Source organism: Camelus ferus, chromosome X (genome assembly GCF_009834535.1).
Source record: "Camelus ferus isolate YT-003-E chromosome X, BCGSAC_Cfer_1.0, whole genome shotgun sequence".
In the NCBI taxonomy this organism is placed as follows: Eukaryota; Metazoa; Chordata; class Mammalia; order Artiodactyla; family Camelidae; genus Camelus; species Camelus ferus.
This window is the reverse complement of record NC_045732.1, coordinates 16,811,080-16,825,186: the sequence shown is the minus strand read 5'-3', so window position 1 is coordinate 16,825,186 and position 14,107 is coordinate 16,811,080. Positions and strand designations below refer to the sequence as shown.

Below are 14,107 nucleotides of genomic sequence, written 5' to 3'. Positions count from 1 at the left end.
GCCACCGCTGTGGGGAGCACGGGGAAGTTTTCTAGAAGTTCCTCTGTAGAGGCTTTAAAGAGGTTTGCTGTAAAAATGGATAGCTTTGGAACTCGAATCGATGAGTTGGAGGGGACTTCTAAGTTCACGGAGTTCATCCTCCACTCCGGCACTGGTGCCCTTCCAGCCTCCCCTTACACATGTCTGGTGATGGAGGGAGGAGTGGGGCCAGTCATCTCACAAGGCAGCCCGGTAATTCTTTTATTGTTAACAAAGTTCTCATATATCAACCCAAATGTCTTTCCATGTAACCTCGAAGGAGCAGCCGTAGGCTTGGCCTCCGGAACAGTTTGGACTGAGTCTGTCAAGTCTAGAGTTAGCAAAGACTTGGCACTCATGTAGGCACTGCCCTCTCCTGACCCCATAGCAGACGTGGGTCACTGATCACAGCAGTCTTTCCTGCTGACCACTTATTCTCATTCTTTCTCTGCATCAGTTCCCAGCCTTCAGTACTAGTTGATTAGAACGGGCTCACGAGAGAAAACCCACTTGCCATCCCTAGTCAAATCCCTTTTCCATTCGGCAGCATCCTATTTACAGATTGTACCACACCCCATACCCCACTCCCCCTCGCCCCACCCCCGCTCAGGTCCAGCATCCTCAGTTCCTTCAGTAGCTCTTGTTTCCAGAGCATTCCCTAGCATAGATCCTTCCCTCCGCCCAGCATACACATTTCAAAGTTATTGATCCTTTTAAAACGCAAGTCCCAGAACTGAGTGCGTTCCCCAGAGATGATATTAGTGAAGAGGGATTGTCTTCTTTTAATGCAACCTAGAATTGCATTAGCTTTTTTGACCACTTGACCAGATGGCTGCCTCTGAGCCTGCAATGAATGAAAACGGGTTCTCCTAGATGAACTGCTCTTAAACTACGTTTCCCTCATCCTATTGTGCAGCTGATTTTTTAAGCCCAATATAGGACTTGATTTAAACCTTTTTAAATTCTATCCTGTTTATGTCACCTGTTTCTCCTTGCCGTGAAGACCTTTTTAATCCTAACTTTGGCTTCTAATAAATTAGCTGCCCATAGTATATTATCTTGGGAGTGTGGAATTTGGCTTCATCTCAGTTACTGATTCAAACGTTGAGCTTGTCTAGGTTAAGGTCAACATCATAGTCTCCCTAGAGACCCCAGGCTGTCCACTGACATGGAGCACTTGGTTAACCTTCCAGTCAGCTCTGAGCTGTCCCTCCTTCAACAGATACTAAGGGCTTCCTGGGGCCCCGTCACTGCTGTAGCTCTGAGGATACCCCAGGCCGTCATCCAGGCTACAGGTCTCCAGTTTGTATATATGTAGATAACCCAGTTACTTCAGAAAGTGAGTTAATGTGTCCCGTGTTTCCCTTCCAGAACAGGGAGTGTAGGTCTGGCATAACTGGTTCTCATAGAATTGCCAAGTACATGAGTAATAACCCCTTCTTTTTGTCTAGGGATTCACATTAAATGAGGTAGTTTATAGCAAAAATTCCCAGCATGCTGTTGGACCAAAAACAGGCACTTAATACCGATTTCTGTTCTTGTTTTCATCTCTTCAGAAGTACTCAGTTATAGACTAGGAGATGAGCTTTTTTGTTCCTGCAAATGGGAATAACACTGACCTCTGACTGTGGCTTTTTTTCTGTTCCTATGACTTCTCCCACGTCACTGACCAGTATTACCATCACATTTGCTAATCCAAGATATATTATTTGCTGAGACCTGAAGACTTTATTGAAACACACCTATCTGGAGATTCACAGCCTACCCAACCTCCTTTCCTCCACACCTGCTGTGTGAAAAATCACTCTTTGAGAAAGCTTAAATTCAGCAAAGGTGTGCCCTCTTGTTTATGTACAGGTACTTGATATAATGACCTTTCTCCCTTGCTTTCTCCTGATAGTAGCCTAAAAAGGCTTTTGTTTTTCTTAACATTCTACACATTTCAGCTCGTTGCGGGCTTTGGCCCTGCTAATGCCAGCCTCACAGGTTTCTGGCCCCATGTTCACATTCATTACTAGCGAGCACCCCGCTTCTTACATCATGTGCACGGGCTCTTCCACTTCACGGTAGTCCAGAGCTCCCTGTTAATGTCTACTTTTCTCTCTCAGAAGCAGCTCAAGTCATCTTAGCCATCAGACAGCTGTTTTCACTACTGGGAGTCCTGGCCTTGTTAAGGGAGGAGTTCTTCCTCGGGACCTTAACAGTTCTGGCAGCTTCTCACAAAGGTGCTGTTAGGCACTGGAATACAGGCTTCCTCCATCAGGCCTCTGAGGCCCCGAGCGCCTGGGCACTGGAGCTTTCAGAAGGTTCTCTTCCTTGTTAAGGCTACCCTGCCCCACCCCCGCCCCCGCCGCTGTGCCTCTCGTTCCTGCCTTCTCTTTCCCACATTCCAGCAGCAGCCTCCCAGCTCACTGCCCAGACAGCCCCTCTTCGCAGGGCCATTCTGGGAGCACTGCGCACTTTCTAGGTACAGGGCTGTGTTAGGGGAGGGGGTACTTGCTGGAAAAACACAGCCACCGTTCTTTTCAGTACTCTTATCCCCATGTGGCTCCGAGTTGCTTCACCTCAACGTACCATTGCCTGCCCAGCCACCCCCGAACCCCCACCCAGTGCCTTGAAACCCACAACCCATGGTAGGTGAACTCCTTTGGTCCCCAGTCTCTGTAGGATGCCACCTTCTACCTTTTTGCTGACACTTCCTTGAGTATTTCCCTTTTTCTTATACCTGCAGGTTTTTCAACTTTGATATGTGTGTTAGTTTCCTACTGGGGCCAAACTACCACAAACTTAAGAGGTTTAAAACAACACAGACTTACAGTTCTGTAGCACAGCAGTCCGGCACGGGTCTCACTGGGTGGAAGTCCCTTCTGGAGGCTCTCAGGAATACTGTTTCTCCGTCTTTCTAGCTTCTCCAGGCCACCTCACTCCTCGGCTCCCAGCTCCTGGCTCCTTCCTCCATCTTTAACGCCAGCAGCGTTGTAACTCCAGGACCACCCTTCCGTAGTGACACCACCCCCTGACTTTCTCTTGTCCCGCCCTCGTCCACTTTTAAACGCCCGGGTAATTACATTGGGCCCACCTGAGTAGTCCAGAGCCGCTTCCTGTCTGAGATCAGCTGATGGGCAGCCTTAGTTCCCTTTGCCGTGTAAATTAACATTCACTGGTTCTGGAAATTAGGACACCTTGGTGGGGTTCAGGGGAGCCATTCTGGCTACCATCACATGTTCACAATGGACCTGCTCGTTTTCATCCCTCTTCCCTCCCTTTTATTTCCTTTCTCGGTGAATAGCAGCATCATCTTGAAACTGTGCTTGATCACCTCAGCCAGACGTTTGGAAACATCCCTCATCCTCAGTTCCCCAGTTTAACTCATTGCCAAGCTACCTCCGCACCCTGGAGATGCTTGAAGGGCCCTCATTTCAGGTGATGGGGCAATGGAGCAGGTTTAGAACAGCTCCGCCCTCGCAGGCAGTCCCGTGTACCAGACAGCACGGAATGCTGGAGTGTGTCACCATGGCTCACTCCCTGGGCATAAAAAGCCCAAGGGTTAAAGGACGGTAGACATCCCGTCCTGAGACACAGGGCTTATGCCCTCCCGAGGCTTCCTGTCCCCCCACTTCAGCAGCTCCTTGTCAGAATGGAATCAGGCATTGCATCTCTTTTTATGGAAAGCTGTGTGTGAAATCACTATCGGCAGCTCGTGCTGCCCTGCCGGGCAGCGTGTGATCGACCCTTTCTGCAGTACATCCTTCAGTTCCCTGCTGTTACCCATGCTGGGCTGCTCCCCCAGACACCGATTTCCATGTAGGGGTGAGTGTGGCGGGGCAGGGGTGGGCCATCTTCCTTATGCATGTCTCCTTTCCTGCTGCTGCTTAAATGTGTGTAGGAGAGAAGTAGTTTCCTGGCAACATTTTTTTGTTTTTGTTTTTTTTCCTGCTGCTGCTGTTTAATGTGCTGAAAAAAGTCAGCCCTTCCCTTGGCAAACTCCAGCTATGAAACCTTCCCAGCAAGAATGAATGAGGTCATTGTTTACTCTGTTGAAATTTCAGGCTCCCATCCCTCTTCCCTTCACTTGTTCTGGAGAATTATCGCCAGTTCGCCCGGGCTTGCATAGCTTTTGTGTCATTCCTGCTTCTCTTGGTCGTCCATTACTTGGTTGTCCATTACTGTTTGGCCTCCGTGGCCCCTGCTGCACTGCCGTCGTGGGGCCACAGCGGCCTCACACAGTGGCGAGAGGACGGCAGGCCAGACGAGCCCACGGGCTGCGGCATGCAGCCGCCGCCCCAAATAACTTTTCAACCCCTCCTTACTTCATCAGGCCACAGGGGTTGCCCACCTGCCTTTTCCTCCAGTCACGGCCTTCCGATTCCAGAGTTGAAAGTGCCAGCTGTGCCCTGATTTCCTCTACAAAACGTTGTATTCATCAAGGAATACAATTCAGATGTCTTCTGATTTGGTCACAGGTTCTGTGTCACTCCATGGAAGTCCCGGTGAGGCCAGATGAGCCCTGGGGCGCGACGCGCCTCAGTGCCGTTCCCCGAGACGGTGTGCTCCCAGCTAGGGAGACCCCCCGACGCGAGGAGGCCTCACTCGGCCCACATCTCCGTGTGCGGGCGCTCCCCTGTTGTTCTTGGTCACGTTTCCTGAGCGCCTCCCAGGAGCCAGGCACCCTGCTGCGCGCCTTACGGCCACTACGTGGTGTCGTCCTCGGACTCACCCGAGGGGCTACGATTGTCATCCCCACCGTTACCTTGATTTCTGAGAAGGAAACAGACGTTGGGAGATGAAGGACCGTGCCTGGGCTCCTGTTGCTAGAGCTAGACATGAACCTAGCTCTGTCTGATCCCAAAGACCTTGTGCCGAAAATGCATGCATAAGTCCATCCACCCGTCTGTCCACCCGCCCAGGTTCTGACAGTGCTAAAAGCCACAGAATCCTTGATTTCTCTCCCACCACGCCACTTTTTCTTAGTTTTATTCCTTTAGCAGACCTATTAACCCTAGTTCCAAGACGTCTTAATGCCTCAGAATGTCTTCCTTTTGGGATTATGACATCTTCCATCTTTTCTAGAATACAAAGCTGTTTCTTCCTCTTATGAATGGTGTTTGAAGAGGCATATCCCAGGCTCTTTCATTTGCAGAGTGACATTCACAGCATAGATCCTTTGGGTGGGAAGATGACAAGGACCGCCCAGGCTGTAGATAAATGCCATAGGCTCTCTCCTTTGTGTAAATGACGTGCGTCAGAGTGGTGTTTAGCCTCCTCCGAAGCACCCTTCCTGAAAATGTCCAAGGCAAGCGAATTTTCCCCTAATTAGCACTTTTATTAATCTTTCCCATGTCAGTGCTAATGCTAACCAGTCCAGTTCCAGTTTAGCCGGCTTACGGTAAAACATGAGGGTGTTTTTACGATTTCATATTAGAGGTCTTTCAGTTTCCCTATGAAAATACAGTCCTGGATTCTACAACGCATATCACAGATGAATAATTTAATCTCATGCAAAAGCCATATAGCAGATAAACAACAAGGCCCTACTGTACAGCACAGGGAACTATGTTCAATATCTTGTAATAGCATATATTGAAAAAGAACATGAAAAAGAATATATATATATAAAACTGAAACATTAGGCTGTACACCAGAAATTAAAACAACACTGTGAACTGATTATACTTTTGATTTGTTTTTTTTTAAAAAAGGCATATATGTATGTGGTATATTGGAAAGCATGCCAAGCCTTGGGGCCACCTCCTCTGCAATTCAGGCTTAAGTAAATAAATGGCGTTCTTCACTTCCTGTTAACCGTGTTTGGTTTTCAATATTGAGTATTAAAAATATTATTTTCATTTAATTAGGAGCTGTATATTGAAGACAATGTCTGGAAGCTTCTACTTTGTCATTGTGGGTCACCACGATAATCCAGTCTTTGAAATGGAGTTTTTGCCAGCTGGAAAAGCAGAATCCAAAGTGCGTATGGAACCTTAAAAAAATTCCGTAACAATTGTTATACATTGTTGTCATGATAAAGGTGTAATGTGATTTTTAGAACTGGGAGAGACCTGGGCAGATCAGGTAACGACGCCACCACGGTTAAATGAGGCCGCCCTGTGGCCCCACGGGTTGATAGAAGCCAGCCAGGAACACCCTCTGAATTGTTTATTCATTCTCTGATTCAGCACACACTTGGCACGTACTGGCAGGATGTCCTGGGGCTCTTTTTCCTGGCCTTTGACTCAGTGTCACCCCCTGTGGAAAGCTGCTCCTTGAACACACAGAAATATAGTTGACCTGTTGTGGGCCTGCAGGAACAGTTGTCACTGCCTTGAAATGCCCGGAAAGCCCATCTGGCGCAGTGAGTCACGTTGTTCATCAGGACGTACGTACTAGATGCATTTACACCTGGGGGTGTGAAAGGGGCCCCTCCTGCTGCTGCTGCCCGAGACGGGCCGTTCTCAGGCGCCTTCCGCAGCGCCCACTGGCCGGGTGCCCGCCTGCTCTCCGCCCCAGTGCCACCACCAGCTTGGTTGTTGTCAGGGATGGTTCCAGAGGAACAGGCTTGCTTCTAGAACACACTGCCGTTCAGAGGAACAGCCCCGTAGAGTCTGGAGGTGGGAGTAGCCGGGTCCCTTCCACCTTTCTGCACAAGGCTGCATGCCTGATAAGTTGCTGACGAGTTACGCTTTCTCCCACCCTCCAAAAATAAGCTTTAATGTCCTTTAAGGCAGGAACTCATGTCTGAGATTGGTGGTGATGGTAATGTCCAGTGTAAGACGCTTCTCAACTATTCAGATCTCGCCACTAAATGTAGAAATTTCAGGTGTTAATCCTAGCAGGTGTTGTCGCTACATTATTTTCCCACATTCACATGAGCACACGGCTCATTAAAACTGTGGCCGGAGCGGGGGAGGGTACAGCTCAGTGGCAGAGTGCGTGCTTAGCATGCACGAGGTCCTGGGTTCCATCCCCAGGACTTCCATTAAGTTAAGTAATTAACTAACCTAATTACCTCAACCCCCAAAAGAGAATTTTGATTGGCGGCATCTCTGTATCAGCAAGTGCTTTGTGTGATACACGGCTCCTTACGTATAGTTTTTCGCTCAGCACAGGGGCCTTGTGGAAGGCGAAGCAGTTCTGCAAAAATCCTCTGCTGCATGACTTGATCTTAGTTCTTTTTCCTGCTACCACTCACTTTCTTAAAACGTTTCTGTAGTTTTCTTCTAATCTCCCACGATTGATCATCAGTGTAGAGGAAAACACTGCTGTGAGCCAGACACAAAATGCATCCATTTCTCTGAGGGTTAAAGTGGCCTCGTCATGGTGACGCGAGAGAGGCGTAAACTGGCTGCACAGGGGGCTCCAGGGCCACCGGCAGCCGTCCCCCAGCCTGGTCTCAGCAGCAGCCGCCTGGGCGAGGAAGTTATATTGTTCCCTAGGGCTGCCGTGACAGGACCAGAAACTGGGTCCCTGAGAGCAACAGAAGTGTTCTGTCTCACAGTTCTGGAGGCCAGAAGTCTGAGACCAAGCTGTCGGCAGGGCCGCGCCCCGTCCAGAGCCACTGGGGAAGGTCTGTCCCAGGCCTCTCTCCCAGCTTCTGGCAGTTCTGGGCTTGTGGTCAAACTTGTCCTCAGGTGGCCTTCTTCCTGCATGGGTGTCTGTCTCCAGACTTCCCCCTTTTATAAATACCCAGTCGTTGGATTAGGGACCCACGACCTCATGGCAATTAATGACATCTGTAATGACCCTCTTTCCAAGTATAGCCACATTCTAAGGTACTGAGAGGTACGGCTGCAACATAGGAAGGTGGGGCACACAAATTCAACCTATAACACAGGTGCTCTTTGGAAAACGCATTTTGAGAGTAAGAATTCCACGGGAGTGAGACTGCATTCCAGGTTGTGAGTTCCCTCTCCACATTCTGGTGGGACACTCCCACCTTTTCTAGTTAAGCCTTTTCAGCCCGTGAAAAGGACACTGCCAGCTTTGACAGGACCGTCTCCTGCTGTTGGCGCAGGTGACTGCACACAGTGGGGCTGAGCACAGCCTTCTGCCAGGTAAGCTTACACCTCCAGGAGGCCTCTGCCGGGCTGTCCACTGCTCAGCATGTGTCGCTGCACACGAAACCCCCCTCCCCCTGCCACCCCCACCCACGGCCTGTGCCAGCAGCCGTCCTTCACCACCTCCTTACCCCGGCCTACCGAAGCTGCTGTCCTTTATCCATAACCACGAGTTTCTTCCTGTCTTCCTCCTCAAAAAGATGCGAGCCTCTTGAAAGTAGGATCTACCTTTTTTTTAAATGTAGTATTCTTTTTTCACATGCTTAAATGGCTATAGCATTTAGTAACTTCCTTCCTGCAAAATTAAAAAAATCTATATAGTTTTTTGAATATGTCATTTCATAAGTCATTAGCTGTTTCTATTTGTTGAGTTTTAGATATCAAATTAGAATACAGAAAATGATGTGAAAACACTGAAGATCTTTTATGTCTCATGATAGTAATAATAGAAGTAAAAGTAGAAAGCTTCCCCTCCACGAGGAAGCTGTACAGAATTTAAGAGGAAAGAGCGTTTTGACACTGCACGGAAATGTTAACCTGCTGCTGCTGGCTGTCACCCAGGACGACCATCGCCACCTGAACCAGTTCATAGCGCACGCTGCTCTCGACCTTGTGGATGAGAACATGTGGCTGTCGAACAACATGTACTTGAAAACTGTGGACAAGTTCAATGAGTGGTTTGTTTCAGCATTCGTCACTGCAGGTCATATCCTTTCCTACTCAATAAAGAGGGCTAATGAAGGGGGGGGGGGCAGTAAACCAGCCCAACACGGGGCCTAGACACTAGGCTCTGAGTCTGTAGACTACAAAGTGTCAGGTAAAAATCACCATTTCCGGGGCTTTTACTTTCTTAGGGAAAAAACATCCACTTTTAAAACCGAGTCTCATTTGTAAACCTAAGGTTTATCTGAACCATATCAAGAGTGATTTTATTTTGCAGTTATGTTCTAACTTAAAAAGATTCTGTTCTCTTCAAGGTAAAATTAACCTAACTTTGAACCTGGGTGATGTATTCCACTTTTCGAAAGCAAAATACACTGCGTGTCACTTATCTGAGGACTGTTGTATCAGCGGATTCCTTTTCAGCTTTCATTTCTAAAGATTATACCTTAATTATTTCACATATGAGATTCATTATGCTGCATGACGTAAGGCAAGAAGATGGAATAAAGAACTTCTTTACTGATGTCTATGATTTATACATAAAGGTATGGTATGTTCTGTAACTGTAATAATCTGATTATAAAAAGGGATTCAATTAGGAAAAAAAAAGGATCCAAACTTGACAAGAACCTGGCCTGCTGAAGTACCTCACTGAGACTGCCCAGTTTCCACCTCAGACCAGCTCTCCCCCTGTGCGCCTTGCCCCTGGCAGCGCCTCCCCCAGCACGTCTCCACCACCACAGTCACGTATGGAGGGCAACAACTCGTGGTCGGCATTTTCAGATCAGTTTCATTCTCCCCCTTTTGGTGCATCTAGTTGATTTTATGAGGGAACCCTAAAGAGAGAGGCAGAAGCGGTCTACATAAGGGAAGCTGCTTCATAATTCTAATAAAATGTCTTCCATCTACTCAACAAATAAGTTACAATGCAATGCATCTAGGTCATAAACCGGTAGGAAGTGATTCATGTGTTATCAAAGAGTCACTCGAGGGGAACAGTGCCACCTGCATTTTGTGATATTAACTGGAGAAAATGAAATAGTAATGAGATGTCAGTGGTTTAACTGCAGTGATAACAGTATATTCTTTTTTTAATGGTTAGGGGGTGGGTATTTCTCTATTTCTCTTTCAATGGAGGTACTGGGGATTGAACCCAGGATCTCATGCATGCTAAGCACACATTCTACCACTGTTTTTATACCCTCCACCCCAACAGTATATCCTTAATTTAAATGCATGGTATTTAGATGAGATTTTTTGCGTATCAGAACAGTTAACAATCAATATTCCTAGTCAGAAGTAGCAAATACATAGCCTTCTTATACAGACGGACAACGTCAAGTGATGAAGGTATAGAAGTTGGTCACTCTCCTCATTTGTGACTCCATCCAGGACTAATACTCTCACACATGTTATTATGTACCCTTTACATCTGAGGAACTCATCACTTCACCTCGTGCTAAGGGAGAGTATTAAAAACCTGACTTAAAAGCTTGCCTTGCAAGAGTGACTTCTCATAGCAGTGTGGCAGAACTTTTTCTTCACTCTGAGCGAATGGCAGACTTAGTTTGCTTTATGTAGCCAACCGGCCTGACGGACAAACCCCATCTTTATGACAAACGTGAGTGGATGGGCGTTTCACACACAGGTGACCCCCGGAAGTCAGCTGAGCTGACGCAGGCAGCACTGCCCCGACCACAGGTACTTCCCTAAATTCCAAGACAGAAACTTCCTTAAAGGGATGTTACTGTTTAACAATGCAACATTTTCACTGCAGCTGAAAAATGTAGTCTTCAGACTTTTGTTTTGAATGTCTTTGATGACTTAAAAGTTCAAAATAATTTCCTTTTAGGGACCTATGATTTGTCAGCCGTGTTCCTTTGACAAACTCACTCTAATACTTTCTTCTCTCCTAGTTTGCAATGAATCCGTTTTATGAACCCAATTCTCCTATTCGATCAAGCGCATTTGACAGAAAGGTTCAGTTTCTTGGGAAGAAACACCTTTTAAGCTGAATGCAGAAAATTCAGAAATAAACAATGTCACTGGGATGGGGTGTACTCAGGAATGTGTACATTGTAAGTAACTTGATTAAACAGCCAGAAAAGTTTTACTTGTAGCCTCCATTTATCTAAACTTAATGAAATTGCTTTTATATTTAAAAACAGTAAGTTCAATTTCTTACCATTATCAACAGATTGATACTTGCTTGTGAGTGGTGTTATTTACAAAAAGCTCTTTATCAATAATCTTGAAATATTTTTAAAACCTGAGAATAAGCTTTTGGCTTTCTTTGCTCTTATAGCTTGATCGTGATGTAATAACCCAGAACCAAATGTCACCGTCAAGCTTTGGTAGGCAGATTTAAAACTGAAAGCTTCTGTAGTGGGGAGTGAAGCTGACAGCACGCACATGGGCTTATCAGTACATGCAGAGATGCTCTGAAAACGCACAGGCAGCGTACACAGCACTGCCCCAGAAGCTGAAGCAAAGAGCCTGTGCAGCACCAAAGGCGGCGCGCCTGCCCCTGTCGGAGGCTGGGGACAGTCGTCCTGCCGCTCTAGAATCCTGGGTCCATGTCTGTAAAACAGGAGGCTCGGACCAAAGTAGCAAGCTCTGTTCTTACGTTTCCCTCCCCTCAGACAGCTAACTAAAGACTAAGTGGGCCTGCTGATAGCTGTACTAGTAAAGAGCTGTGGGCAGGGCTAGAATTGTAAAGCAGGAAAAGCTTGCGTTACAGTCACATCTGCACTCTCGGCCCTTTAGGCTGTATACAAGGGGGTGGGAGGGGCCTCTTGTGCTGAAACAGTGTGGCGTCCCCCTGTACACGAGTAAGTGTCCATTGACAAGCAGATAACATCACCAGGTATTTTCTGTGCTAATTGTGGGCACTGAAGAATTTTGTTCATTCTGAATAACCTGAGCAAGGAATTCTAAGTGTGGTCTTGTATCCTCATGTGAAGTGGCTACCATAATTTTTTGTCCTATTTATTCGATTTCCTAAATAAAGATGTCTGTCCAAGATTATGGCAGTTTGATACTGACTGTTTTAAGTGCTGCTCACCCCTCCACTACTGCCATCTTAGTCCCGTTTCCCCTACTGAAAGTCTGCAGACTAACACTATGCAGAACTCGGATCGCCTCAAACCAGCTGCCAGAGCTTTGGGAGCAGAAAAAGATACTCAGCTAGGAATCCAGGAGTAGTTCCAGCCCCGCTCATTGGAGAGACCCACGCGGATGTACTGTCTGCAGGCTGCTCTGCCCTCCAGGATCGGGGAACCCAGAGGGCGGTGATGCGCCCGCCTGTCCGTAGCAGCAGTGTGGGGTTTCAGCAGGAGGGCGTAGGGTGGGGCGGTTCAGACCCCGGCTCAGCCACACAACGGCGGTGCCCTGCACACAGTGAGCCTTTCACCAGGCCTGTGATGGTGAGACGGGAACACGAACGCGGGCCCTGTGTGAGTGGACCGGTGTAGTTAAGTATCAGGTTTCACGTGACTGCCTCTGAAGGAGCCTGAAGGCAAGTGATGAGCTTAGGAGTGGTGGGACCTCAAAGGTGGGCCGCACTGGGAAGGCCTGTGCGCATCTACGTTAGCGTTCCCAAAGCGCTTCACGTAAAATGCGCAAACCCCAGTCTGTCCCCTTTCACTTCCTAGGGTGCTTCAGGGGTGCCCGTGTTTTCCACGTGTGTAGACCGCTGATCTCCTGTGCCCTGCTATGCCGTCCTTTCACTTTTTGTCACGACGGCACCTCCTGGTTGACCGTGCACAGTGGTGACCTCTCAGGATCCGCTGACGACACAGATCCACGTTTCCACCTAACACCTCCCTGCCCCACAAGCCGCGGGTGTCGTGGAACTGGCGTGACAGTGCCATGGTCTTAAAGTGAAAGCTTACCCAAGTTTTTATAGAAATGTGAAACACAAGGTTGTGTTCCCTTTGACCAGGGTAGGGAATTTTTCCCAAGGGGGGGAAGGTGACAAAAACATTAACTCATCGACAAATGTGCACTTTGCCATCTTCCACGTGGCACACTGATGGCTACATCGACTGTCACGTGGACATCTGTCCATCTCCCAAGTTCAGTGGTTTGACCTTTTAACACTGAACACTCTCTCAAAGGCGTTATATCCGCAGACAGTGCGAAAGCACCTGTGCCAGGCCGGGTGGCGGGCATCGGCAGTTATGGTGGGGCCCCTCATCCCGGAACAGGGCAGCGCCGTGCTCCCTCGGGGCTCTGCCGCTGCTTCCGCCACTCGTGCCACCACGGTCACCTGCTCTGCTCCCCAGCTCTCGCTTTCTCCCCACTTCTCATCTTTGCCTAGGAAACACCAGCCCATCAAAGCCCTTTGACTTAAACAGAAGAATCAGGTTTCCAGCTACCTTTTGTTGCCTTTGGAAGAGCTCCTCCTCCGGTGACTTGTCACTGCTTTGAAGGCCGAGGCTCCTCAGTCAGGTCCCGTTCCTCCTCCTCCTGTCACAGTTCAGTACCGTGTGGGTAGTCAGCCTCCGTCCACCAGGCCCCTCTACGTCACGGTGTGAAGCCGATCACTCTCCCTTCCATCAGCCTGTCTGCACACACGAAGATACGCTCCTTTGATCGTTTTTTGCTGCCCAGCTCTAGACCTCTTGAACGCCAACTAACCTAATCCCTGAATATTTAGCTGAAAAAGAGTTACGGTGAAGACGCTTAAAAGTTAGAAAAATGACTAAGGTGTTAGTTAAATCCATACAAGTATCGAAATTACACATTTTGTATAAATACCTACACACACGTTATGGGCTGAATTGTGCTCCCCCAAAATTCATATTCAATAGGCCTAGTCCCCGGTCCCTCAGAAAGGGACTATATTGGAGAAGGGGCCTTTAAAGAGGTAATTTGAGTTAAAATGAGCCCATGGGGCTGGTCCCTATTCCAATCTCACTGCTGTGCTTATAAGAGGAAATCTAGACACAGAGAGGCCAGGGGTGGAGGGAGTGCTCTGTGCAGAGGAAAGGTCATCTGCCAGCCACGGAGAGAGGACTCAGGAAGAACTAAACCATATACCTTGATGTTGGACTTGTAGCCTCCGGAACGGTGAGAAGGAGCTCCCAGTGTTCACACCACCTCGTCTGGCACTCACGGCAGCCACAGACACTAACACAGTGCCCTTCCCTAGGTACCAAACACCTAGACAGACCCCCGAGGAGCTGGCGCGTGGCTATCTCCACGCCCAGGGACCGGGTGGCATTGTCCCCTGTCATTTTCAACCATGTGACTCATCTATTCAAAACACGAACAAAAAATTTACTCCTAATACCCACTGTTGACCAAGGTGTGGGAAACTGGCACTTCAATATACTACAGCTATTTATCTATCAATGGGGAATGGTTTG

At 48.1% G+C, this 14,107-nt stretch overlaps 2 protein-coding genes across 3 annotated transcripts in view; one reads left to right on the top strand and one right to left on the bottom strand.

The window, feature by feature from the left end:
- Positions 1-9,371, bottom strand: part of OFD1 (OFD1 centriole and centriolar satellite protein) — a 29,072-nt gene extending 19,701 nt beyond the window's left edge. The window contains exon 1 of one of the 2 annotated variants that reach the window (XM_032475793.1): positions 9,366-9,371. The gene's annotated coding sequence lies outside the window, so the exon portion shown is untranslated. The remainder of the gene's footprint in view (positions 1-9,365) is intronic. The other variant, XM_032475791.1, reaches the window with a different exon arrangement.
- TRAPPC2 (trafficking protein particle complex 2) lies at positions 5,846-11,762 on the top strand. Its single transcript, XM_032475795.1, has 4 exons — positions 5,846-5,985; positions 8,634-8,778; positions 9,195-9,280; positions 10,652-11,762. The coding sequence occupies exons 1-4, from the start codon at positions 5,893-5,895 to the stop codon at positions 10,748-10,750; spliced, it is 423 nt and encodes a 140-aa protein (XP_032331686.1). The 5' UTR covers positions 5,846-5,892; the 3' UTR covers positions 10,751-11,762.
- The last annotated feature ends 2,345 nt before the right edge of the window (positions 11,763-14,107 follow it).